General features: G+C 39.9%; 1 protein-coding gene across 2 annotated transcripts in view; it reads right to left on the bottom strand.

The window, feature by feature from the left end:
• Window positions 1-26,709, bottom strand: part of LOC145991994 (uncharacterized) — a 92,780-nt gene extending 66,071 nt beyond the window's left edge. For both annotated transcript variants that reach the window (XM_083127989.1, XM_083127990.1), the window contains exons 1-2: window positions 26,405-26,709; window positions 7,839-8,219 (exon numbers count right to left, since the gene is read on the bottom strand). In XM_083127989.1, the coding sequence (XP_082984115.1) occupies window positions 7,839-8,219 (381 nt within the window). In that variant the 5' untranslated portion in view covers window positions 26,405-26,709. The remainder of the gene's footprint in view (window positions 1-7,838; window positions 8,220-26,404) is intronic.
• Window positions 26,710-27,321: the final 612 nt, after the last annotated feature.

Here is a 27,321-nt window from a genome sequence, read left to right as displayed (position 1 = left end):
CCAACTCTTGTGTATTAATATTACGTCTTAGATTGATTTTTTGGAGGGAGCAATATCAACAGAAAATCTAAAATTGGCATGGAAATTTTGTTGGGAAGATTGAGTATTAAATTTGAGGTGGAGGGGAATGAAGTTTTGATAAAGTGTTATGTTTGATTTGATTTTTTTGATTTGATTTGTTGTTTTAAGTCCACTTTATGCACAGTAAGGCTAATTGGGACTGGATCTACAGTTTAAAGTGGGATCCGAACCACTTGTGCCTCCACCGGGTATCGAACCCGGGACCCCTTGATTACAAGGCGACGATGCTACCACTGCGCCATCGGGGAGGCTCAATAAAGTGTTATGTCTTAGATTGTGAAGGGATTTCTGACGATTAAGAAATTGACAAAGGTTTGGGCGGGACTCGAACCCGGAACATTCGGTGTCTGGATCGTTAGTCCACCACTAACCGCACTTGGCCGCAGAGCCGGTTCTCTTTGGTGGCCAAGCACGTTAAGTGGTCCACTTCCGATCCCACGAAATTTCCGGGTTCGAGCCACGGCTTCAGTATTGGTATCATGGTATCAATTTAATCTAATCGTCACTCATCCTCATTAGCCGAAAGTGGCAGAAGAGTGACGTAAAATAACAAAAGATACAAAAACAACTTTAACACACTAGTAATTTCTGATCAATAGATGCGTATTAGCTTTGATTGTTGATTGAGCTTACGATTATTATTGTTAATATGAATTGCCGTCCATCAACAGAAGGACGGACCAATCGATCATTTAATTCGTGTTTTTTTTTGGTATTTGTTGTCCCTTCGGATCAGCTTCGAAACCTAAGAAAATTATTGGATGTTTGTCTTAAGTTAGTGACAATGTTTCTTTAAATTCCCGTCGCTCTTTCAAACGGCGCGGGAACCACCTTTATGCAGTGATCCTCTGTTGCCGCGTTTACCTACGAAGGAACTCGTTGTCAATCGACCAATTAGGCCTACTGCTTGGACAAGAAAAGATAACTTTACAAAGCCCCCTTCCCTGAAGCAGCCAGCAGGGAAACAGGGTTTTGTCAAAATAACCCGTCTGCTCTGTGAATGAACACCGGTTCTAACAGCGTTTCTACTTAATTGGACATTATCCATTGTTTTTATTTTTGATTGACCAATAAATCTATCTATATATTTCAAGACATTTCAAGAGATCACCTCTTCTCTCATCTTCAGGCGAACCATTTTTGCGTGATTTTGCTCCAAATCCGGTCCGCTAAACAACCAGTCTTAGATGTCCATTCAAAATCTACAGCTATAGAGCAAAATATGTTTGAAGTGAAGAGTCTTATTGAATTAAACATAGCTCGACTCACCCTCAAATTTGAATTTTTTTACATAACTTGCGTGCACTTCGTATACAAGGCACCACGAGACTGAAAATTCACACTATTTGGCATGTCAAATAGACCTTATTCCAGCTTCGCTGAAAGTTCGATGTATATAATAATTGTCAGTCATTAAGTTCAACGCCCTCTGCGCGTGTGTTGTGATGTGTTACCGTGTACCAATTTTGTTTTAATTCCATTTCATGTTCAGAAAGGCTACCCGAAGTGGGACCAGCACTTGAAAGTGGGATCTTGAACCACTAGGCAGGTGTGTCTCCACCAGGAATCGAACCTGGGACTACGTGATTATAGGGAGTTAACGCGATCATGGCTTTACATTTTCATGAATTCAAGGAAGCCAAGGTGAGAAAAATGTGAAGAAATGTCTTCTACACGGAAATAATTATGTGTTTGTATGTATGTAAAACTTTGTAGCACATCCATTTTCCTACCTTCATTTTATCATTACGTTGAATTTTGCACCAGTGATTTTTCACACATTCTAGGTCACGTCACTTTGAGTCGTAAAGTATTGTCTGTAATTCAGTTTTAGTATAGTTTGTAGCCTCTCACCCAAGAATTTTTAAGGTGGGAGAAGGGAGGTGGGGCTCAACTTCTGGAAAAAAAAATAGTGCGAGTTCAATTGAGAATATGAAAATGGAGCGGAATGATTATATTGCTACAATATCTTCAGGAAAGTAAAGCGTAAAATTGAATTCATCCTCTGAGTGAGTCCATGATATTGTTAATGTTTGAAGGTAATATATTAAACATGACTATCAGTATAACCGAACACATATAATAAGATGATTTATTAGTGTTACCAGGCTAAATGTGTGGAGTGCAGCCTGTTGCCTCTTTCATTACGGAAAATTGATCAGCTCTTATTGCGAGTAACCATTATAGGCTTAGACCAAATTCTGGCGTTTATATTTCAATTTACTTCCTCAACAAATCCTTTCTCGATTGACTAGATTTTAAGCGGAGCGCCATTCAGTTGTCTGCGAGTGTTCTTTTTGCAGAACCAACAGCAGCTCGCTCGCACCCACAGTGCCCCGCCCACTTGAAGAGACGTGCTGTCTGTGCAGTGCAGAACAGTGACAGTGTTGCCTCTCTATTCGATCTTTGTATTCTCTTTTGCCTGCTACTACACACACATTTCAGACAATTCTTCCAATACAACAAATGGAAAAGCAATCAGGCAACTGTTAAATGGCTCTTTTCTAGATTTTGTATTAACACTTTCCACGGTCAAGATATGTTAACTTGGTTCTGTTTCGTATTCCCACAATTTGGCTTCGTGCAGTAGGTGTTCATATTGCAAACTAAAAAAAAAAGTAGACAGGTATTTTAACATTTTAATTTTCATCCGTTTCATAATAGTATGAAAGAATATAGTGGAAAAATACACTACTTGAGACAATAACACTAATAATAATTGGCCGCCGCTGTGCCCGAGCGTGGTAAGCCGTCGGCTTTTGATATCGCCGCCGAAATTCCAGGGATCAAGTCCCGGCCTGGGTATGATTGTTTATGAGTGTTCCTTCATGAATTATATCATACACTAATCCTCATCGTTGCGATTAGCCAAAAGTAAAGTAAAAAAAGAAAGATAATAATAATAGTAATAATAATAATATGAATCTAGCCACCCCCATGGTTTCTTTATGACTGTCCATTTATCAATTTCATCGAGTCATCATTCATCCTCATTGTTGCGATTACCCAATAAATGGTAGAGAAGCTGTGAAAAATAAGATGTAAAATAATAACAGAATTTTCTCCGCAGAAGGAAAAATAAATGCTCCAGAAAACATGCAATAAAGGAAAAGAGTGTCCTGTAATGTGAGTCTGTAAACCAAATGTAACTCACGAATGAAGAAGTTTACGTGAAGGTTTCGTCTTCTACGAAGCAATACAGGCTTGGATGGCGCAGTAATATCGTCGTCGCCTTGTAATCAAGGGGTAACGGTGGAGGCACAAAGGTGTTCGGATCCCACTTTAAACTGTAGGTCCAGTCCCGATTAGTCATACTGTGCATTGTGGACTTAAAACATCAAATCAACAACCAACCAACCAATACAGGGTTGGAAACACTGCAGTTATAGGTTTGGAAACACTGCTCCTCTCGGGAACTACTCTACCAGGCGAAAATAGATGTAATAAAATTCTGGGTTGCATAACTGTAAGGGAGGACGTTTCTTTCGAATTCCTGTGTACTATGTTTATCTCGTCACCATTTCTTCAGTTCATCATTCATCCTCACTGCCATGAGTAACTCATGGATGCATTTTTGTTATGAAATGTAATGTATTTGATTACATTTACAAAAATATATTATTTCCAAAACTGGGGCTGAGCCTAAAGGTCCATAAAGGAGGCTTGAAGTACGGTCTCCTAGGAAGTGACGTCAACAAGTGCAGTTTGAAAGCACCAATTAAACGAGCGTTCGAGTCTTCAGCAGGCAGGACTTAACAATGCAAGCTTGTTAACTTTACTTGTGTGCTCGTTATTCACTTGTTTGAAATCATGGAAGCAAAAACTCGGCCAGTTGTTACTTGTAGTTTTTGTATTGTGTGAAAATTATGAAAAAGTAAATAAAAGAACTTTTTAAAAATGCTATGTGATTTGTATGGTGAAAAACAAGTGTGTATAATGTGGGAAAAACAACGTGTTAGTTTTAACTACTGACTGTATTAGGTGCTGCAGTTGAAGTGTAATTAGAAAGATTGTCGCTTCCAGTCCAAGATTGAACTGCATTCTCAAAATATGCTCGCTTCAAGTGTGGTCTTCCACCTTTTGGACATGCACTGGGTTTTCTTGCTCGCACCAAATTGAACACACAAATGCATGCTTGATACAACAAACTAAAACCATGCCAGCAGCATCAGGCCAGATCTGATCGTATGTAATATCTTACATATGCACAATTTAAAACCTCATGAAATTAGTTCAAAAACTACACCACAATCAAGTATGTGTATGTCCAGTGGGATCCATGAGTATTACTGTAGCAGTGGCAGCAATTGGGGGGGGGGGGATTTGCCCTTCAACTTTGGCCACTTTTGCCACAGAACTATGCTAAACCTTATCTACCAATGGGAGGTAAACTGTCCTTGTTCTTTCCAGTTTTGGCACCTTGCCCCCCCCCCCCCCCCCCGGTTTTGGAACCCAATCGCTGCCACTGTGCAGAAGTTGTCAACAGTTTTGAGTTTTCTTTCTCGAAGCTCTTATTGAGTCAAATAAAGTGAATGAACATGGTGATGGACAATTTGCATGGTAATGCTCATGGATCGCACTGTGCATGCTATTTTGATCCCCTGGACCTTCTGCGACCCTGCTAATAGCGAAAATGGTATCATTTATGAAGATTATACTGTATAGGAACCATCTATTGTTTTTACCTCTCGGAGATGAATTATGATGAAATAATGTACCTACCTCTGTTACCTTAGCCTAAAGCAGGTCAGCCTGAAATCTTCACTCAAGTGAATAGAAAACAGGAAAAATCAGTAATAAAAAACAGTAGACCCTATCGCTTCATGAACTCAATACATTAATGACAAAAGTCAATATATTTACAACAAATAGTAATTGTTTTGTTAAAATGTATTATAGAATAAAGCAAATCAAACACAAAGGCCTAAAACTTAGATTTAGTGGTGTTAATAATTTTACATTGTTAGGTTAGGAGTTTTAAGTTTCATGACACTGTGACTTCCACATTTTTAACCTATTTGAGTACACACACAACCGCTTTTTACCAATAAAAAACTGTGGAAGTACTCAGAAAAAGGAGGTTTTATCTTAATCAGATCATACTTTGGGATCAAACATCTCTGTTATTTGTGGTTTCTATACCCTGGAACACATTTTATATTACATAAAACAACGACATCTAACAATTAAAAATATTAGATGTAATCTTTGAGAGAGTACAGGGGGTCAAGTGCACCACAATTTTCCTCTAGTGTTGAAGAAGAATAAATAAATGCCAATATTACTCACAATGGGCAAAAAAAGCTTTGATAGGTTCCTTCGAATGTATCTTGTTTTTTTTTCCTTCCTGATAGATTTAGTAGTTCACATATTATGAGGTTTGTCCAAAAAGAAACCAAACTTTCAAATTTGTCCACCAATGAAACAATCCTTGTTGGTTACTTACTAGCGGCGCATAGAGGGAACCTTCAAAAGTACTACGCCATTGAATGCACCAGTATACATTGTTTAGTTTTCATCCTGTGAGCAATTAAGTGAAATCATGTTGCATGACTGCTGCGATTTTCTGATGCACAGAAAATGAGTACATGTACGTACCATCAAATTTTCTGTCAAATTGGGGAAGACGTTTACAGAAACACTCAAAATGTAAGAAGCATATGGGGAAGACTGTATGAGTCGGACACAATGTTATAAATGGTATGAACAGTTCAAAGAAGGCACAACATCAATTGAAGAGGAAGTAACTGTTGGATGGCCATCAACATCATGAGATGACGTGCACGTTGAGCAAGTGCGTGCTGTGGTGTGGGAAAATCATCTGTTGACCGTCCATGAAATAGCAGAAGTGGTAAGACCTGGGTCTATGGCTATGACGTTAAAATCAAAGGAGAGTCATCACAATGGGTGGGTAATTCATCGCAGAGGCCGAAAAAGGCATAACAAAATAGCTTCAATGTCAAACTGATGCTCTTTGTGCTTGTTGCAATGCATTATCAGTATGCTCCACATGGTCGAAACATCAACGAACACTTCTAATTGGAAGTGATGTGGCATTTGAGGGAGGTAGTGAGGAAGAAGAGGCCTGCAGAGTGGGCAAATGGAACATCGATGCTGCACCATGTCAACGCTCCACCAGTTTCCGCACTTCTTGTTAAAGAGTTTTGGCCGAGCACAACACATCTGTTGTACTCCAAAGCCCCTTATTCCCACTATTTGGCACCTGCAGACTTCTTTTTGTTTCCCAGGTTAAAATCCTGCATGAAAGGATGCTGCTTCCAGTCCATAGAAGAGAATAAGGAAAATTTGGTCCGGGACCTGCAGACTATTCCCAAAAATGCATTGTGGAAGGCATTCCAACAGTGGAAGAAGCGCTGGGTGTGCTGTATTAGTGGCAGAGGACACTACCTTGAAGGTGATAAATCCGATTAAGCTGTATACAAGGTCAAAAAATTTATTTTGAAAAAGTTTGGTTTCCTTTTGGACAAACCTGGTATTACTTACGTGAAATTTAAAAGATTTCGTAATTCCGCGTTGCACAATTTAATGGTTCAATCCTATTAATTTCGAAGATCCACTGTCTTCATTCACAAAAGGGTACGGCACTTCAAACGCCGTACCCTTTTGTGAATGAAGACAGTGGATCTTCGAAATTAATAGGATTGAACCATTAAATTGTGCAACGTGGAATTACGAAATCTTTTAAATTTCACGTAAGTAATTTTAAACCGCGTTTACCGCAACCACCATGAAACCTGGTATTGTCATAATTTTGGATGCTTATCCCACTCTGAATACTACCACAATATATTTAAACTATTCCCTTCACCACAATGTTAAAACACAAATATATGTTACAAAATTTTCTACATTTATCACGTAAAACACACAACTATAGTCGAATAAAAACAAACACAAAATCAGGAATTTTTTGGTTTGGTATTTGTTAAAATTCAATTCACCTCAATTCATGTTGGGTTAGATGATATTACTTGCTGCTGAAAGCTGAACGTCACAGAACAAAAACAAGGTGACTACATGGGCGTTTGGAAGGGGGGCAAAGGGGGACTGTGGCCCCCCTTGGAAAATGGAAGTCAATCAAAAATTATATATTTCATACATATAATTTCATTTTAGCCACAATAATATGTGTTAATTATTGCATGAACACCATAAATTCAAATTTAAGCAATGTTTTTTTAGGGAACAACACTATTTTTGGGAAAAATGTGCCTTATTTGCTCCCCCCTGGAAAAAATACCTTCCTTGCCCCTCCCTGGAAAAAAATCCTGCGGACGTCCATGGGTGACTACACGAAGACTAGGTGTATTATTTGTTTTACAGACATTCACCTTTCTCGAAAAAGCAAGAAAATCATTTATTCAAATTGCAATGCAACAAAAGCATGCAATTTTGGGGAAAAGTTTACACTGATCACAGGCATATTTTCAACTATGTGACATGTAAGACCACAGTAGCTAATTGTAGAGGATAAACCCTTGCCTGCTTCCAGCGATACTTCCAACCTGTACACTCAGCTAGTCCAAGTGTTATTGCAAGAATTTAAAATTTCTGATGCTTCTCATCTAATGGCACTGATGCCTGACCCACCTACCAAAGACACATATAAAGCAGGTGAACTTTAGGAGTGAGACTTGTTAAGTTAAGTATTTTGAGTCTCTCAAATATTTCTGTCAATGAGCGAGCAATGCATATTACACAACTGATATGAAAAATCTGCAGATAAGTTCACTTACGTCTGAATTGTGATCTTCCTTAGAAATGAAACTTTCATCTAGTTTCTTTTTCCTTCTTTTCACTAGTGGAACATGTTTCACAATTTTTCTTCTCGGAGCTTTTATTCCTTCACTTTTATATTGAGGATAACCAGGAAAAACACTTGGAACGGTTCCAAGTTTCAGTACTCTGATTTTAATATTTGGTTTATAATCAGTTTGCAAGAAATGTTTACTGCAAACGACAGAGGAATTTGATAACCAATTTGGCACAAAATCCTTTCGGGAAACAGCCTTCAGCCATTTATTTCGCAATGTCTCATCCACAGGAAACTCGTGAAAACTAATCCCAGTTGCCTTTCCTTTTTCGCTTTTACAAAATGGGACGCAGCAATATACCATCTGAAATGAAATTCAAAACTATTAAGTTTGTATTACTTATTTGTGTGTGGGATATAACTCATAAAAATATATACAGGGTGTCATTTTAATGGCACCCACGGCCCACGGAAACGTACAGAGGACATCAAAACAAATAACTTTTCTCAGTAACATTTTTCTCATTGGTGTGTAGTTTCGGCATTACAGTCGTTCAAAAAAGCCTGTTTTGCTGCCTGAATGCTGGCAACCACACACAACATTTGATTGCATTTGAGATGTCATTTCCTGTTAAGAAGCAATGCATTCCAGGTTTCCCATGAACACTATTCTGTGAAAAACGACATAGCCACAATCAGCCACATTATGTACCGTAAAACAAATCGAGAAAACACGTTCTGTAACTCAACAGGAAGTTAACAAACTATACAAAAAATGGTAGAAAAAAAGGAATTGAAATGAAAGTGGTAACATCGAATTTGGTCTCAGCTTACATATCAAATATTTGCAAATGTTGCTGCCAAGTTGGCATCTACAATTTAGTCTATCCACTTCGTCCTTCTGATACTCGTTGTCTGTGACACACTGAACAGTCGACAAAATAGAAATGAAAGAACTCAAAATTCCAAAGGTAAGTAACACGTAATGCAATGTATATTCACGGCTTTATGTGGCAAAGGAAAAAATGTTTGAAATGAAAAGGATATAAGCAGTAGTAAAATAAGCTCTCCGAACGACTGTGTTTATCTATGCACCAGATACACATGTAATACTAATAGTCTGCAACTTTGAATTTTCGCTGCTGATTCATTATAAGGTTGTTACTGTGGTTGTACATGTTGTAGCCATAATGTAACTACATGAACCTCGGATACTTCCGTTATCAGCACCACAATACCACAATGCATGACATAAACCTGTACATATCAACTTTGTAATGAAATTTGCAAGTATTTGCCATGTAGCTGGGCGTAAAGAGCCAGATGTAAACTGTAAGTCCAATAAAAAAAAATTTTGATGATTATATTTGACATGTAGGCTAAGAGGCAAAATTCGATATTCATTTCATTTTGAATATGTTGTTTTTCTACCATTTTTGATATTGTTAGTTCCTTTCCCTGGGATCACTGCTTGTTTTCTGGCTGGTAGGCTATGTTTCCATAGATATTCGGTCTTCTGGATGCGTTCCTAACTACATTTTACAGCTCATAATGTGGTTGGTAGTCTGTCATTTTCCCTAAAATTTGTGTATTCCTTGCAACACTGCCGTAGATGCGATTAAATGTTGTGTTGGATTGCCAGCATTCAGGCAACAAAAAGAGATTTTTTGAACGACTGTAGCACCAAAATGAAGCACCAACAAGAAAAATGTTACTGAGAAGTGTTGTTTGTTTTCATGTCCTCTACATGTTTCTGTTGTCCGTGGATGCCATTAAAATGATATAAACAGGGTGATTCAGAATTCCTATTACACACTTCTGGGATCAAGTTTTGATAAGGAACCAATGTCCGGAAACGTACCGTTTTGGTACTACACAGATGATAAGATCACATAATTTCACATCTCAATGTGGGTTGCCTACTTCACGGTAGGCAACCCCACATTGACAGAGGGCAACATCCTCAGTCACCTGATGTCATGAGTGCTGCTTAAAATGTCCACTGTTTACAATCTGTTTACACAGCATATATTGTTCCAACATGATGGTGCACTATGATGTCTGACAACATCTCAATCAAACATAGGGGGACAGGTGGATAGGTCGCAGTGGACCAACTCCTTGGCCACCACGATTGTCGAATCTAACTTTTCTTGACTTTTTCGTATGGGGCCACATGAAGAGTCTTCTTTATGAGACTCCTGTAGTTTCGGATGAAGACCTGGTTGCACGAGTTCTGGCGGCAGCAGACATGATTCAGCACACACCAGGTACTTTTGAACATGTGTATGCAAACATCCTTCGGAGGTACGCTGTTTGCAATGAACTTCAGTGTCGCCACATCGAGCAGCAGGTAAAGTGAGAGATGTGAAATTATGTGATCTTGTCATCTGTGTAGTACCAAAACGGTATGTTTCCGGACATGGGTTCCTTATCAAAACTTGTTCGATACCCAGTGGAGGCACATAGTGGTTTGGATTCCACTTTAAACTGTAGGTCCAGTCCCGATGAGCCTTTCTGTGCATAAAGTAGACTAAAAGCAACAAATCAAATCAAATGATCAAAACTTGATCTACTAAGTCCCCTCTACAACCCCTAGAAGTGTGTAATAGGAATTCTGAATCATCCTGTATATATTTTGCAGAAAGATTCAAGGGAGACATTGTAAGAAAGCTAAAACTTAATCCAGACATCAATATTTGGCCAAGCGACTAGACACTACACAAGCTAACATTTGTGACGTTTTTCCCCGCAAACTGTAATAAAAAAGTATTACGTTAATTTATTGCGTGGAAAAGCCCCACATTCCCCCTCATTCTTCGGTACGCCAGTGCGTCAGTCTGTTTTTCACGACTAGTTGGTCGATTGACCGCTAGAGGCCCTCAGTGCAATTCCTTTTTCGGCGACCACGATCGAAATAAAAAAAACTGTGTTCGTCAGTCAGTTGCACGGAAGACAGGAAGTCACGACCTCGAATTGTGCGAGCGATGAGCAACTCGCATCACTAGACATGCCTCAGTTGGGCTTTCGGTGATCTGCGGCAGAAGGGGACCACATTTTTTTTCATTCAAACACGTCGTGGAGTTGTCCCTTGTTTTCGCACTTGAGTTACGAACGATACGGGGAACTTTCAGTTGATTCTTTTGGAGGAATTACAGTAAGCAGTGGATACGACCATCTGGATCAGTTTTGACAATTGGCCATTTTGATCGTCGTTTTCTCTCGTGTTGGAAATGGAACCCTGAATGTAGAAGACGTAATTTGGCAATTACGAGAAGGAAGCATAGAGACGACAGGACAAGATACTGTGGATGATGCGGATAGTACTATTGGAAGGTCCCGTTCGGTTCTCTAGTAACCGTTTCCGATGAGCCACGCAGTCCAATTGGTCCTGTTTTGAGGTATGTACTTTTGCAACCATTAACTCAGTGAACAGTGAAGTGTTTTTTTCCGACAAATGAACGTGTCGCTCTGCAACTAACCACGAGTTGCGATACCTCGCCGAAATGTCAGAAAAGAAAAAAACTCAAATGAGAAGTTCATCGTCGTTTCCTCCCTTATTTGCATCGCGTCGTCGCGGTTGTACTGATTGGTAGTGACATGACCTTGTCCCATTCATTTTTCTCGCATGGCAAGCACTGACTGCGATTAAATTAAAAAGGAAAGGGGAATGCAATTAAGTAATTTTTGTTGGCATTCGAGTAAATGAGTAAGCACCTTATGTATTTTGACGAAAAGAATAAGAGCATCAAAAGAATCGGGGGGTTACTTTTCCCAAGAAAAGTTGTGGTCTTACAAGCCAAGAATTGATGTTGTAACTTTTAACGGTGTTTTTGTACCCGTGGTACGTTTATATACATGTGTTATTCGTTCAACTAATTTATTATATTGTTACGGGTGAATACTAACTTATGAACATTTGTCCAATTCATCAAAGAAAGAATTGTTGTAGTTACATGGATGTATTTGTTATTTGAATGAAAAGAAATATTAACCATACTCCGTTGCGGGGTTAATATAATAAAAACTGACCTCGCATCGCAAACTAATTTTGTAGTACGTCTTTGTTTGCCATACTAAAAGAACTGTACCTTAGATAATAAACTGCACAAAAATGAACTCGTGGTTGTTCGAATACGGAGTCGTGGCTAAATTTACGTTCTAATTTAAGGTTCAAGTGATCATAAGAGAAAAAGAGGAAGGGGGACAAGTTTTGTCGTCAGTACGAAGAAGTCCTTTGTTTAACGTGACTCATTGTACTAATTTAATTGGTTCTCACTTGAGACTGAGGCGGTCGTACAAAATACGCTCCATTAACCTCATAAAAAAACAACAACATTTGTAACTGTTAGGTTGGGTATGCGTAATTTGCGTCCACGGCCTCCTTGCACGTCTTCTCACATTTATTGCTAATTAATCGAGCACCCACCTAATAGGTTACAAAGTTTTGGTAGCAGAGCATGGTTCTCCATACTTCCATTTTTTCCGCGTTACGTCTTAAAAGAAAGAAAAGTAAGAAAAACTTGGATTCACTTCTTTTTTAATAAAAAAATTTCCCCCCCCCCCATTAGAACTTTTTCCTTTCTCCCCTTTCCGGGACGTTTGGTTGTACCTTATCTGTATTGCTTATTTTTTGCAAAAGGAAGAATTTATCGGCCTTAATTTTGGAAAAAAAAATTTCCCTTATTTTGCAATTTGGTTAGCACCACAGCGGATCCCTCCCCCCCACTAGAACTTTTTCCCCTTTCCTGGACGTCTGGTTTTGTGATATTGGGAGGGTTAGCTGGTTTTACAAAGGTCTGCAGTCGATTATATTTCTTTTATATTTATATTTTCCTTATGTTGCAGTTCCGTACGGTTATCTCATATGGGATAGTACCATTTACCCCTTTTTTTTTGGTTATTTACTCTTTTGCATTTGGAACAGATTTTTCGAGTGGTTTCAATAATGTCAACCCCTCTTCCTGACCATGTGTACGGCTCGTCCACCTTCCCATTTCCGCCAGTGACTATACAACCTTCCCCCTTTCAGCAGACCCCGCATCTTCATACACCCAGAGAACTTTTTTTACCCCCCGACTATTCACATGTTACAAACCATATTAGATATTCCGCAGCAACAGAACTTTTACAAGCTTTACCGCATACTGATGGTTCAGACCCCGACCAATTGTTTCTTTTTTTGCTAACTATATATAAAACCTTTAAACTTAATCTTTTGGATTTAGAATCCTTATTGTTAATGGCATTTTCATCCACTATGGGACTACTTCGGGAGGTTTGGTACACCTCTCTTATTGAGAAATTTCCCTGGCCAACGTTCACACGAGTTATTTGGTATCGTTTGGTTCCCTTTTCAAAATTGCAGATCTTATTGAACAAATATCTAATGCGTCCTCAGAAAACCGATGAATTTCTTTCTAGCTATTTGCATGACATTTTCGACGCTTTTCACATATTACCCATTGATTGGTCCGAATCTAGTCTTTTGGAATCGGTCCTGTTGAATTTACAAGATGCCACCCGTCTACTTTTAATGGGTTTTAATCGGCCCACTTCTATGGTCAATTTTATAAATTTATCTAGAGAAATATGGCCCATGGAATTACGTCGTGTAGAGCAACAAGCCGAGGAATACCCCCCACACTTGGGTGTCTCACCTCCAACCCCATTGCTTGTTCCTGTAGAACATCCACTACCGACTAGATCTGCATTTCCTTCCCCTACCCCTCCTTTAGAAACCTTGGATACGTCGGACGAGTTTCCTTCTCATGTGGTTCCACGGACTAGTGTTAATTTACCGAATCCTATGTGTTCACATTTGGACACTCAACACGTATCGGTACCAGCGGCTACCACCTTAACGCATATTGAACACCCCTTGACTATTATTGAGACAGCTGTACCGATTCTTAACGCCACCTTGAATTCTACACCGAGTCGCATTCTTCTCGATTCGGGAAGTTCCGTGTCCTTGATTGCGAGGGGATTTTTGGCTAGCTTACGTCCCAGACCTCCCGTTCGTACAGACACTACTCGTACGTTACAAACGGTCAATAGTCAGGCTATACGCCTTTACACAAGTGTTGTATTGACCTTGAAGTTACAGGGTTTGTCCTGGAAATGGAAATTTTGGATCTCAGAAAATTTAGCCTTTCCCGTTATCCTTGGTTCAGATTTTTTTTCTCATTCCAAGGGTACTATTTCTTTTGAACATTTACTTGTTTCCTTTCCCTATTCCACTGATCACATTCCTTTCGCCTCGTCCGTACCTCCCACCGCGCAACACCAGGCACGGTCTCCGGAAGACGATAGCCCTCCTCATTTAATGGAGGTTCCCTCTAATATAACAAGTTTATTACGCGCATATGATGATGTAGTTACAGAACGTGTTGGCAGTTGTACACTGGAACCAGTGTCTATTCCTTTAATTACTAACGTTCCCTTTCGTTCTAAGCCCTTTCAATTAAACCCTACACAAACGGCCATTCTACGTCAACAAATTCAGGAGTTGATGGATCAGAATATCATAGAAGCGTGCGCCTCTCCTTACGCATCCCCTTGTTTCCTTGTTGATAAGAAGGATGGTGGACATCGCCTAGTTTGTAGTTACAAGCATCTAAATAGATTGATCGCCTATGACAACTTTCCACAAAGCCGTATTGATTTGATATTTCAGCATTTACAATCGGCTCGGGTATTTTCTTGCTTGGATCTCTGTCAAAGTTTCCATCAGATACGGCTGGATGAGCCCCGTAAAGACTTAACGGCGTTTGTCACCTCTTTCGGTCAATACCGGTATACCAGGGTTCCCTTTGGTATCAATCTGGGTACTCAACTTTTGACGCGTGCTTTAGATAAAATTTTAGGTCCATATAAATTCAAATTCCTGGTCACATATGCCGATGACGTCTTGATCTTTAGTCCGGATGAGGAAACTCACCTGCAACATCTACAATTGGTTCTTCAAGCATTTCGAGAAGCTGGATTAACTGTTAATCCCATTAAGTCCAAATGGATGCAAAAGGAAGTCAAATACTTAGGATACATTTTACGTGAGGGACAGCTTGTCTTAGACCCCGATCGTATCTCCGCGATTCAGGACATACCTCCCCCTAGGAACCTTAAAGCTGTCCAGCGTCTTCTTGGATTATTGGGGTATTATTCCCGCTTCATTCCATCATATTCAGAGTTGACTTCTTTTCTTACTGATAAAAAGAAAAAGGGCATAGCCTTCACATGGTCAGAGAGTGACCAACAACAATTTGATCACCTCAAGCAGGTTTTTCTTAAACATACGGTTTTAGCTTTACCCGACTTTTCTAAGGAATTTGTCCTCCAATGTGACGTTTCGGGTTTGGCATTTGGGGCTACTCTTAATCAACGTATGCCTGATGGGTCTTTACGCCCTATTGCGTTTGCTTCCCGTAAGCGGACCGATATGGAACGTCGACAATCCATATACGAGGCCGAATGTTGCGCGATCGTTTATGGATTCAAAAAGTTCGAGACTTACTTAACAGAGAAGCATTTTACTCTTCAGACAGATAATCAGGCTCTTTCCTGGCTTCTACGACACCCTGAGCAATATGGCAAATTTGGGCGATGGTTGCTGTACCTGTCGCGATTTTCGTATTCAGTCGAACATATCGCCTCTCGACTAAATCCTGTTGCCGATTGTTTGTCTCGGATGTACTCACCTGAGGAATTCCAGGTTTCTTCCTTACCCGTTACCTCTCTTGCTTGTGCGGCACCTAAATTCCAAATTATTCCCTTTAGTAAATCCGATATTTTTGATCTTCAACAAAAAGATTCAAATTTACAACCAATAGTAGAACAATTACGTGCAGGCCAAAATTTTAAACATTATGCTCTGTATCATGACTTACTTGTTTGGCAACCTCCACGCTCTACAGCTTCCTTAGTTGTTGTACCTCACACTCTTCAACATCTGATTTGTCGCTATTACCACGATATGCCTATGGGAGGTTCACATTTGGGTATTCAAAAATGTACTAAGAAAATAATGTCAGTCTTCTGGTGGCCATCCTGTGTTCAAGATATTAAAGCCTATGTCAAGTCTTGTGATACTTGTCAAAAGGCCAAATTGGCCATCCGGAAGCCTCCGGGGTTCTTGTCATCAGAGATCATAAAACATCCTTGGCGATGCTTATATATTGATCTTGTTGGTCCTCTTGTGCGTTCGTCAAAGGGTCATTCTTATATTCTAGTAGTGGTGGATGCCTTTTCAAAATGGGTTTCTCTTTATCCTCTTCGGGGACCTACATCAAATCAGATAGTGGAAAAGCTTCGCTCCTTGTTTCTTGTCTTTGGGGCCCCTTGCGAACTGGTGTCGGATAATGCTTCTTATTTTCGATCCCGTCACTTTAATTCCTTTTTGTTTGAATCTCGGGTGAAACATATTTATACTAGCTCCTACTACCCAAATCCCTCATTGGCTGAACGATTTATTCGTAACTTAAAGGCCTCCTTAATAGCGTATCATTCCGATGACCACACCAAATGGGATGTACACTTAAATGCCATTTCATTTGCCTTTAATACAGCAGTACATGATAGCATTCAAACTTCTCCATCACAAATATTGTTTGGACGGGACATTGATGGGCCCATGAATTTTTTTCTGGGAATTCCAATCCGACTCAGAATTGGCCGGTCCTCCTTCTGCTGACCGTGCTAAATGTTGGGCTCAGGCTTTTCACCATTTACAAAAGGCTTGGGCTACGCGGAGAGCCAGATATGACCCCAAAAGGCAACCCTCTTCCTTTAAGGTAGGGGATATGGTTCTTTATAAAACATTCCCACAGAGCAAGGCCTTTCAGAAAGTCACCGCTAAACTTCAAGAACGTTGGGCAGGTCCAGCCAAAATTTTCAAGCTTTTGGGTCCGGTAACAGTTCTTCTGGTGGATCCTGAAACTGAGGTCTTTCTTCGTAAAGTGCATATCGCACATATCAAGCCTTATTTTATTAGGGATGAACCTTCACCTGATGTTGATTTGTCCGATACCTACGTTGCTTCACTATTGCAATCGTCACGGGGACAGACTTATAATCGTCCACAGCGTCATTTTCCAGCGCTATACTGCAACTTTTGCCGGCGAACTGGACACTCCTCACAGCACTGCCGACGTCGTCCCTCTTCGAACAACTACAATCCTCGGGTCCCTTGAGTTATGAGCAGTGACAGGTTCATTTAGCAATAAGCATGTTGGACTGTATTAATACTGTTATGTGTATCTTAGTATATTAAGGGTTTTATTATGGATTTTTGATAATGTGTGTCTTTCATTATGTAAATGTGTTCCCTTATGTTTATTGTTGGAACAATGTTTAACTTATAACCATTTGTTAAAACAGGCTTATTTCAAGATGGATTATAATTTGCATAACTCATATTGAATTCATTTGGTAACTTTGATCTCACTTGTAGTATATTCTTGAGGATATGTTTATATTTGGCTGTTTAAACAAAACAAAATTGTAATTGATGCTCTTATTTCCTTTTCTATTCCATTCCTTTTATGTTTCCTCCTTTCTTTCCTATTTTTTCTTCTATTTTTCCTTCTAATTTGTCGTTTTCTTTATTTTTCATGGTTTACGAGGAAACCTACAAAATTTACGTACCATCTCGGAATTCTGGAATGAGGCATCTACTGGAATGGCCACCCTATCCTCTAAGTATAAAAATAGTGGTCTTACGTGTTCTCTGGAAGCTTTCTACACATTAGTGTACATCCCGAGTGCCTTTCTCAATTGTTAGCCCCCCCCCAAAAAAAAAAATAAAACACTAAGTGCAACGCAACCACGTATGTTATCATCTTATTCAGTGCAATATAATTCATACGCACCAACCACGGAAAATTATAGACTCTTTATAGGTGTATACTGGTAATTTTGGAAAGTAATGTTTTGTATATTTTATATCTTATAATCGTTAAGTGTTTTCATATTTTCTTGTTCAGTTCATTTCAGATTGCAATCGCTTCATTCATGTCCATTTTTTAACATCACATTAATTGTACTTATTAATTATTCCTATTTGCTATCTTTCCATTTTTATGGGATGTTTTACGTATATTTATTATGATATTGGCTATTGACTTATACAAGGTAACAGGTTTCTTGGGAGAAATATTTTTCATGTTGTTTAAATTGCAACATGACTTTGTGTGGTATTTGGCTTATCTATTTCAATGTTTATCGAGTTCTCTAACACAAATTAAGGGGTTATGAAATGCTCTCATATATTTATATCTATTTATTTGTTACGGGTTTATTATAATTATGGTGCTACGGGTGCTTAGACTATATTGATTGATTCAGTGCCTTGCATGGGAGATTCCTTTTGTGCTAGAGGGGGGAGTTTGTGACGTTTTTCCCCGCAAACTGTAATAAAAAAGTATTACGTTAATTTATTGCGTGGAAAAGCCCCACATTCCCCCTCATTCTTCGGTACGCCAGTGCGTCAGTCTGTTTTTCACGACTAGTTGGTCGATTGACCGCTAGAGGCCCTCAGTGCAATTCCTTTTTCGGCGACCACGATCGAAATAAAAAAAACTGTGTTCGTCAGTCAGTTGCACGGAAGACAGGAAGTCACGACCTCGAATTGTGCGAGCGATGAGCAACTCGCATCACTAGACATGCCTCAGTTGGGCTTTCGGTGATCTGCGGCAGAAGGGGACCACATTTTTTTTCATTCAAACACGTCGTGGAGTTGTCCCTTGTTTTCGCACTTGAGTTACGAACGATACGGGGAACTTTCAGTTGATTCTTTTGGAGGAATTACAGTAAGCAGTGGATACGACCATCTGGATCAGTTTTGACAATTGGCCATTTTGATCGTCGTTTTCTCTCGTGTTGGAAATGGAACCCTGAATGTAGAAGACGTAATTTGGCAATTACGAGAAGGAAGCATAGAGACGACAGGACAAGATACTGTGGATGATGCGGATAGTACTATTGGAAGGTCCCGTTCGGTTCTCTAGTAACCGTTTCCGATGAGCCACGCAGTCCAATTGGTCCTGTTTTGAGGTATGTACTTTTGCAACCATTAACTCAGTGAACAGTGAAGTGTTTTTTTCCGACAAATGAACGTGTCGCTCTGCAACTAACCACGAGTTGCGATACCTCGCCGAAATGTCAGAAAAGAAAAAAACTCAAATGAGAAGTTCATCGTCGTTTCCTCCCTTATTTGCATCGCGTCGTCGCGGTTGTACTGATTGGTAGTGACATGACCTTGTCCCATTCATTTTTCTCGCATGGCAAGCACTGACTGCGATTAAATTAAAAAGGAAAGGGGAATGCAATTAAGTAATTTTTGTTGGCATTCGAGTAAATGAGTAAGCACCTTATGTATTTTGACGAAAAGAATAAGAGCATCAAAAGAATCGGGGGGTTACTTTTCCCAAGAAAAGTTGTGGTCTTACAAGCCAAGAATTGATGTTGTAACTTTTAACGGTGTTTTTGTAGCCGTGGTACGTTTATATGCATGTGTTATTCGTTCAACTAATTTATTATATTGTTACGGGTGAATACTAACTTATGAACATTTGTCCAATTCATCAAAGAAAGAATTGTTGTAGTTACATGGATGTATTTGTTATTTGAATGAAAAGAAATATTAACCATACTCCGTTGCGGGGTTAATATAATAAAAACTGACCTCGCATCGCAAACTAATTTTGTAGTACGTCTTTGTTTGCCATACTAAAAGAACTGTACCTTAGATAATAAACTGCACAAAAATGAACTCGTGGTTGTTCGAATACGGAGTCGTGGCTAAATTTACGTTCTAATTTAAGGTTCAAGTGATCATAAGAGAAAAAGAGGAAGGGGGACAAGTTTTGTCGTCAGTACGAAGAAGTCCTTTGTTTAACGTGACTCATTGTACTAATTTAATTGGTTCTCACTTGAGACTGAGGCGGTCGTACAAAATACGCTCCATTAACCTCATAAAAAAAACAACAACATTTGTAACTGTTAGGTTGGGTATGCGTAATTTGCGTCCACGGCCTCCTTGCACGTCTTCTCACATTTATTGCTAATTAATCGAGCACCCACCTAATAGGTTACACATTCCAGCAACAGCTGAAGCATGTGATGTCAGGAGATACAGCATTCTTCTACACTACTGAGTCCTAACCTGTCATCGACTGGCGAATCTGGAAAAGCTGAGTAGGCGGCTAGGAAGCAAAAGTCAGGAGCTTATAAGAGGTATCAACCAGAATTCGGGACCTCAGAAAGATACCATCTACCAGGCGGAGACCTCCTGCTCTCTATTCAGATCTCAAGTGAAGCTCGGGATTCCAGACCGCCACGATTGCCAAGGTCAACTGCTATGTCTCGATGTGAGTGAGCCATAATCAGTACCGCAGCTCGTAAGGCTTCAGCCTGCTGGCTCAGACCATTGTTCGGACGCCTTCCACTTAGAATCAGCGCAAACTTCGTCAGCCACCACAGAAACGGAAGACTGTGGGCTGCCAACCCAGGACTCTTTGTGTTGTCACCTGACGTCGACTTACATCCGCTTGGCCGAGAGGTAAGATGTACAACAACGACATCCCTTGATTCCTTCCACTCTCTGCTGAGCGCTTGTTAGGGAGCTTGTATGGGGAACACAAACGTACTTTGATCTATCATCTGGTCCCTAAAGAGTTCACTAGTTCGATCCCTGCCTTTTATGCTCATGAAGCCAGTGAATGCATCTATATATATATATATATATATATATATATATATATATATATATATATATATATATATATATATTTGTGTGTGTGTGTGTACAAAAATATGTGAGGTAAGAGACAGTAAACTTTTACCACAAATTAAAAATTTACCATATATTTTGCAGACTATTGAAGATGGCATCCGAACATCGCAGTGTAGCCAGAAAGAAGAGATAGTTGATGAAAAGGTCAGGGCTAATTTAAGGTGGGGAAACAAAAAGAAGTCTGCCGGCACCAAATCTGGAGAATACGGAGGGTGTGGAAGAACAGTCACCTGGCGTTGAGCGAGAAAGTTGACCACGCAGATTGCAGTGTGCGGACGGGCGTTGTTGTGGAGAAAAGTCCACTGTCTACTATGGTACAGTTCTGGCCAAACCTGCCGGATGCGTTGCAGCAGCCGTTTCAAAACTCCCTCGTAAACTTCCGAGTTGACAGCTTGACCCGCAGGTAGAAATTCATGATGGTTCAAGGCCTTGCTGTCGAAAAAGGCGAACATCATCATCTTAATGTTTTAATTTTGTCAGCCGACTTTTTTTGGGAGGCGGGGAAGACGATGAACACCATGCCATTGACTGTCGCTTGGTCTCTGGATCGTATTGGTAGCACCAGATCTCATCTCCAGTAATGATGGTTTTCAAAAACTGCAGATTCCGGTCAGACATGTCGACGACATCTCCAGACGTTTCCATCCGAGTTTGCTTCTGCTCATGTCAGCGTGTGCGGTACAAACCGGGCACAAATCTTTCACTTTTTCAAATGTTCGTGAACAATAGTGTGTACACTATCTTTGCTTATCTGCAACTCTTCTGCAATCATTCTCAACGACAGTCGCCGATCATCCGCAAGCATCCGTTGCAATCGTTCGATGTTGTCTGGGATTGTGCTTGTTGACGGTCGACCCGAACGCAGCTCATCCTCGACACCTTCCTTTCCGTCTCTAAAGCGTTTAAACCATTCAAACACACACTTTTTACTCACTGCTTCAACACCGTACACTTGCACTAACATTCCATGAGTCTCCGTTGCCGTTTTTCCCTAATTTGAAGCAAAACTTCATGTTAACGCGTTGCTCCATTTTGCGCTCCATGTTGCAATGACACGAGTTCGTACACTCACTCCATTAGCTTGGTCGCAGGGTGAACCACTACTTCACTTCGGTGATTTGCACAATAGGGGGTGCTTGTTGACATGTCTCTTAATGCACATGTGCGGGCACGTCATCCTAACCAGCGTGGTTTCTCAAATATGGGATCATTCACCCACGCACCTTAAAACACACGAATCTATAGGAGGAAAAGCTATGTAATCCTTGAAGGGAGGGGTGTAGATGTACTCAAAAAATATACAGGGTGTCATTTTAATGGCACCCACGGACCACACATTCGTATAGAGGATATCAAAACAAACAACTTTTTTCAGTAGCATTTTTCTCGTTGTTGCGTTGATTCGACGCTACAGCCATTCAAAAAAATACCATTTTGCTGCCTGGAAGCTGGCAACCCAACAAAACATTTGATCGTATCTGTGACATCATTTCCTGCGGCGAAATAGCACATGGCAGTGTTGCAAGGAATACACAAATTTTATGAAAAATTATAAACTACCAACCACATTATTAGCTGTAAAACGAAGCAAGAAACGCATCCAGTAGACCGAACATCATAGCCTACCAGCCAACAATATGAGAATTGGTAAAAAAAACGTATTCAAAATGAAGTGTCAATATCGGATTTTGTCTCAGCCTACATGCCAAATATCAACAATAATAAATTTTATTGGACTTACAGCTTACATGTGGCCGTTTATGCCCAGCTACAAATCTCGTTGCAAAGTTGATATCTACAGGTTTGTGTCCAGATGCCCTGTGGTACTTTTGTGCTGATAATGGAAATATCAGAGGTTCACGTTGTTACATTACGGCTAAAACACATACAACCACAGTAACAATCTAAAGACGAATCAGTAGCGAATATACTGCCCTGTTCACAGTTGCAAACTATTACATGTGTATCCGGTGCATAGACAAACACAGTCGTCAAGAACTTGCTTATATCACTGTATTTTCAACCATTTTTGCCACTTGCCTCATAATGCACTGAATATACATTATATTATGTGTTGCTTACCTTTGGAATTTTGAGTTCTTTCATTTCTATTTTGTCATCTGTTCAGTGTGTCACAGACAACAGGTATCAGAAGGATGAAGTGGAAAGACTAAATTGTAGATGCCACCTTAGCAACGAGATTTGCAAATATTTGACATGTAAGCTGAGACCAAATTCGATATGACCACTTCCACTTGCATTCCATTTTCTTTCTACCATTTTTCGTATCGTTTGTTTACTTCCTGTTAGGTTACAGTACGTGTCTTCGGTACTTATGTGATAAGGCCCGAACACCTCTCACTCGTTTATTTCCTTAATTTTAGCATTGATACTTACTTATTCTGCATTGCGGAAGATTCTTTAAGGTGAAGTTACGCCTTTTTCCATAAAATAGTGTCAACTTTCCATATTACGAGTCATTATTTGTCTTCCTTGTTATGCTGGGGTAACAGACAATATGGCATGCACTCGTCATGGATCATCGCACGTAGTGCTTGTGTTTTGTCGATTTGGAGTGGGTATGCAGTGTTTCCACCTTCTGAGCCAAAAATTATCTAGTTTCGTGTTCATTCTGTCATCATAAACCATTGACGGATAACCCCCAAAACCATTCACAATAGCCCCAAAAACCATCCACGATAGCCCCACGAACCATTAACGGATAGCTCCAAAAACCATTGATGAATAGCCCCAAAAACCATTGACGGATAGCCCCACGGACCATATCTCGACAATGATACAGAAAATGATTTCAGTAAGTAGTTTGTCCTGTAAATTTGAAGAAATCTGGGTACTATTATCGTATGAGGGAAAAATCTACGAATCATATATTTCGGACTTCTTTACATTGTTAACGTGTTACTTTCGAATGTGGAACATTTCTTAAGGTGAAATAATGCACTTCTAACTAAGATAATGTCTATTTCTTCAGTAAATTTGCGATAACGCCCGAACAGCTTTCACTCATTTATTTCCTTAATTTTACCACTGGTACTTACCTGTTTTGCCTTGCGGAACATTCTTTAACGTGAAGTTATGACTTTTTCCATAAAATACTGTCAACTTTTCATATTACGATTGATTATTTGTCTTACTTGTTCCGCTTCTGTAATAGACAATATGGCGTGCACTCGTAATGCAACATCGCACGTCATGACGTGCCAGCTTGTGTTTTGTCGATTTCAGTGTGCAAGCAGTGTTTCAAACCTTCATGACGGAAAATTACGTACTATTTCAATTATTTTTTTTCATGTTTACCTCCACAAAGCATGCATGTTAGCCCGAAAAACCATTCCCGGGCAGCCCCACAAACCATTGACGTTAGCCCCAAAAAACATTTTCCGTAAGGTAAGGTAAGGTTAGGTTAGGCAAGCATAGTTAAAAAAAAAAAATTAAAAATACTCGACACATCATGTTCTAGTGAAAACACGGCGAGGCTGAAACACTGGCTACGGGGTTGCATCATCATAACACACGGAACATTGCACTCTCGTGCAGAAAGCAAATGGCGGGAGCAGAAACAGCGTGTCGGACAGAGATTTTCGCAGAAAACAAGACGCATTCACATTAAAATGGATCAAATCTACATTCAGGAACTTCCATAACGCTAAAGAAAATGATTTCCGTAAGTACTTTTTCCTTGTAAATTTGAAGGAATCCGTTTCCCTCATACGATAATGTTACCAAAATCTGTTCGGGCGATATCAGATAGTTACCCGTGTTACAGCGCCTTGAATAACGTAGTGTGGAAAAAGACCCAAGAAACTGGTTCCCCGAGACGATGACAAGTAGATGGCAGTGCGATCGGCACACGTGCTAATTTTGTTATGAAAGTAATGCGGCTTAGTTAGTTTTTGGAATAAATTGTGTAGATTTGTTTCTCTAGAATGGTGGTAAGTGAATTGATGGAAACGGTTATATTTGTGGAGTGATTTGCAGTCAAGAAATGGCATTAATTTGGAAAGAAAAGTAAAATAAAATTAATAAATAAATAGCATGCGTGCGTAACACAAGAAGAAAGAAACATCGCAATGTGATTCCGGACGTCAGGTCTTGGACTGTGTATTAGAGTTTATTTTTCTATGTTATTAGAATATAAATAGTATCCTGAGAGATATTTCATACCGAGGCGACAAACCACAAATGTCGCTTGAAAGCGAGCAGTCGGAAATCAATACAGCCTTTCGAACCGTAGGGACAAAAGCTCTGACTCCACCGTTTCCTCAAGGAGATTTTACACCAAAGCGACAAAGGATACGAGGATTTCACACCAAAGCGACACGGGTCATTCGGTCCAAGGCAACTTTCATACCGTAGTGACACATATTGCTTGGGAAGGAGCCAATCAAGAGCAACATTTCACATCGTAGCGGCATGACGGGAAGCACAGGCCAGCGTTCGGTTGGTGAAAACCTCAAGCGATAAGTGTCGCATGCCGCTTGTCGCTTTGGTGCGCAATCTCACTAAAGCAAGACACTCATTGCATCGCGTATGCGCGAACAACAAACCACGGCAACATGTTGCAAGCTATTGAGGAAATGGCCCAGTTTGAGCGACGCAGAAGCGACAAAGCAACACGTGTGACTTATCGTGTCGCCTAGATCTGTTGTTGTAATGTGCGATTTATTGTGTCGCCTATCTGTTGTTCGCAAGCAACGCTTGCTAATAAGACTGAAGGCACCATGTCGCTTGTCACTTAGTTGGGACCCTCATGTGCAATGAATGCTATTTTACAATCTGGAAGTGTGTGTCACTAGTGTGACAGTGTGAACATCCCGTGTCGCTTGTCCCATTGGTTTGAAAGTTGCCTTACACTCATGTCGATGGCACTAAGAAAGTTTTGTGGGGTTCCCCTTGTCGTTTCATGTAATCATCATTATCATCATCGCCGCGATTAGTTTAAAGCAGAAGAAAAGAGACAGTAAATATCAAAAATACAAATGCTTCAGTGTGTATATCTTTAAAAGAAATGATGATGATGATAATAATAATGAACCTAATTCATACACAAACATTAGTTGCCAAGAGCATTCCACGCATATTTTTTATCCCGTATTATTAACGAAAGTATGACGATAACAGGACGTGGTCGACTGTCTAGAATGTTCGTTAATATCTTCGCGACCACTGTACCAAATATCATAGCAATTATCACATTCATAGAAATGCTTCATGTAAAAGAATCAGACGTTGCAGCGAAAACTCCATTTACTTCCATTATAAGCAGACGAATGCCTAGCACGTGTACCGACACCAGCGTCTCTAGTGGTATCATTTTCGGGTGGAACCAGCCTGAGAGCGCAGAAGCATGCCGTTTTCCACACTACGTTATTCTAGGTGCTGTACCCGTGTCTTCTCATTTTGTTTTACAGTACATAATGTGGTTGATGTGGCCTATGTCACTTTTCATAGAATGTGTGTTCCTGTCAACCCTGGAACGCATCGCTTCACGTGTGTGGTTGCCAGCATTCTGGCGGCAAAACGGGCATTTTTGAACGACTGTTGCACCGAAATGATGCACCAACGAGAAAAATGTTACTGAGAAAAGTTGTTTGTTTTGATATTCTCTATACGTTTCCGTGGGCGTCATTAAAATGACACCCTGTATATATATATATTCTAGTAACTTCCTTGCTACATTTTAGGACATGGCCTCTTGTGTTCTAGAACAATAAATAAGTGCCAATATTACTCACTATGGGCGACAAAAAGTTTCACAGCTTTCTTCGAACGTATCTCTTCTTTAGTCCCTCCTGATAGAATTGAATTATTCAGGTTTTATCGTCATAATTTTGGAATCATTTTTCACACCAAATGTATTGGAGGTTCGTTCATCTTACTCTGCAGACTATCACAAGATCCTTGACTGTCAGTCTGTTCTCTTCACCGGAAAGTAAGAACACAAATATATGTAACACTATTTTCTACGTTTATCGTGTAAAACACAGAAATATAGCTGAATAAAAACAAATACAATAACACGAAGCTTTTGATTTGGTGTTTGTCAACATTCGATTTAGTTTAATTCGCGTTAGGTTGGAACGGTATGTCCACGGATATGTCTATGGCTTAGACGAAATGACCACTGCTGAAAGTCGCAACAAAAATGAAAGGTAATGTTTGCTGCCACGTTCTTTTTCTGCTGAACCCTCAAAAAAGATGCGCGTGGCAGTAGACTTGGTCTTTGTTTTATCGTGATTTCATCATGCTATGTATGCAATTACGTCTGTAACACATACTGTGAAGTTGTAGAGATTACTTTCACAAAAATGGTTTAAGATTAGGTCCCTCAGCATTCTTCTAATAATAAACCTAAAAGGTTCTAAATTACGTGTACATTCATTCCCACTAAACATAAACTTGCATTTCTGTCGTCTTAAGAACCCGTATCAGCGTCGCTCGAAAAAAGCAGCGGACAGATGTAATTTATTCTTCCTAGTCTTGCCAATATTGATTCCATTTCCCCCTTCGAAGGCAAATCCATTGCATTGAGACTTTGCTGGAGGGAGGAAGCAGACCATAAGGCTAAGGTTCCCTGTCCGCTACTCTCCCCCCGCTCAAGAGTCTGACTATAACAGGTTTTCTGTTGCAAGACAAAACTTTTTCCGAGTGT

The sequence above is a fragment of the Lepisma saccharinum genome, chromosome 9, assembly GCF_977018435.1.
Source record: "Lepisma saccharinum chromosome 9, izLepSacc3.1, whole genome shotgun sequence".
In the NCBI taxonomy this organism is placed as follows: domain Eukaryota; kingdom Metazoa; phylum Arthropoda; class Insecta; order Zygentoma; family Lepismatidae; genus Lepisma; species Lepisma saccharinum.
This window is presented reverse-complemented; position numbering and strand designations above follow the sequence as displayed.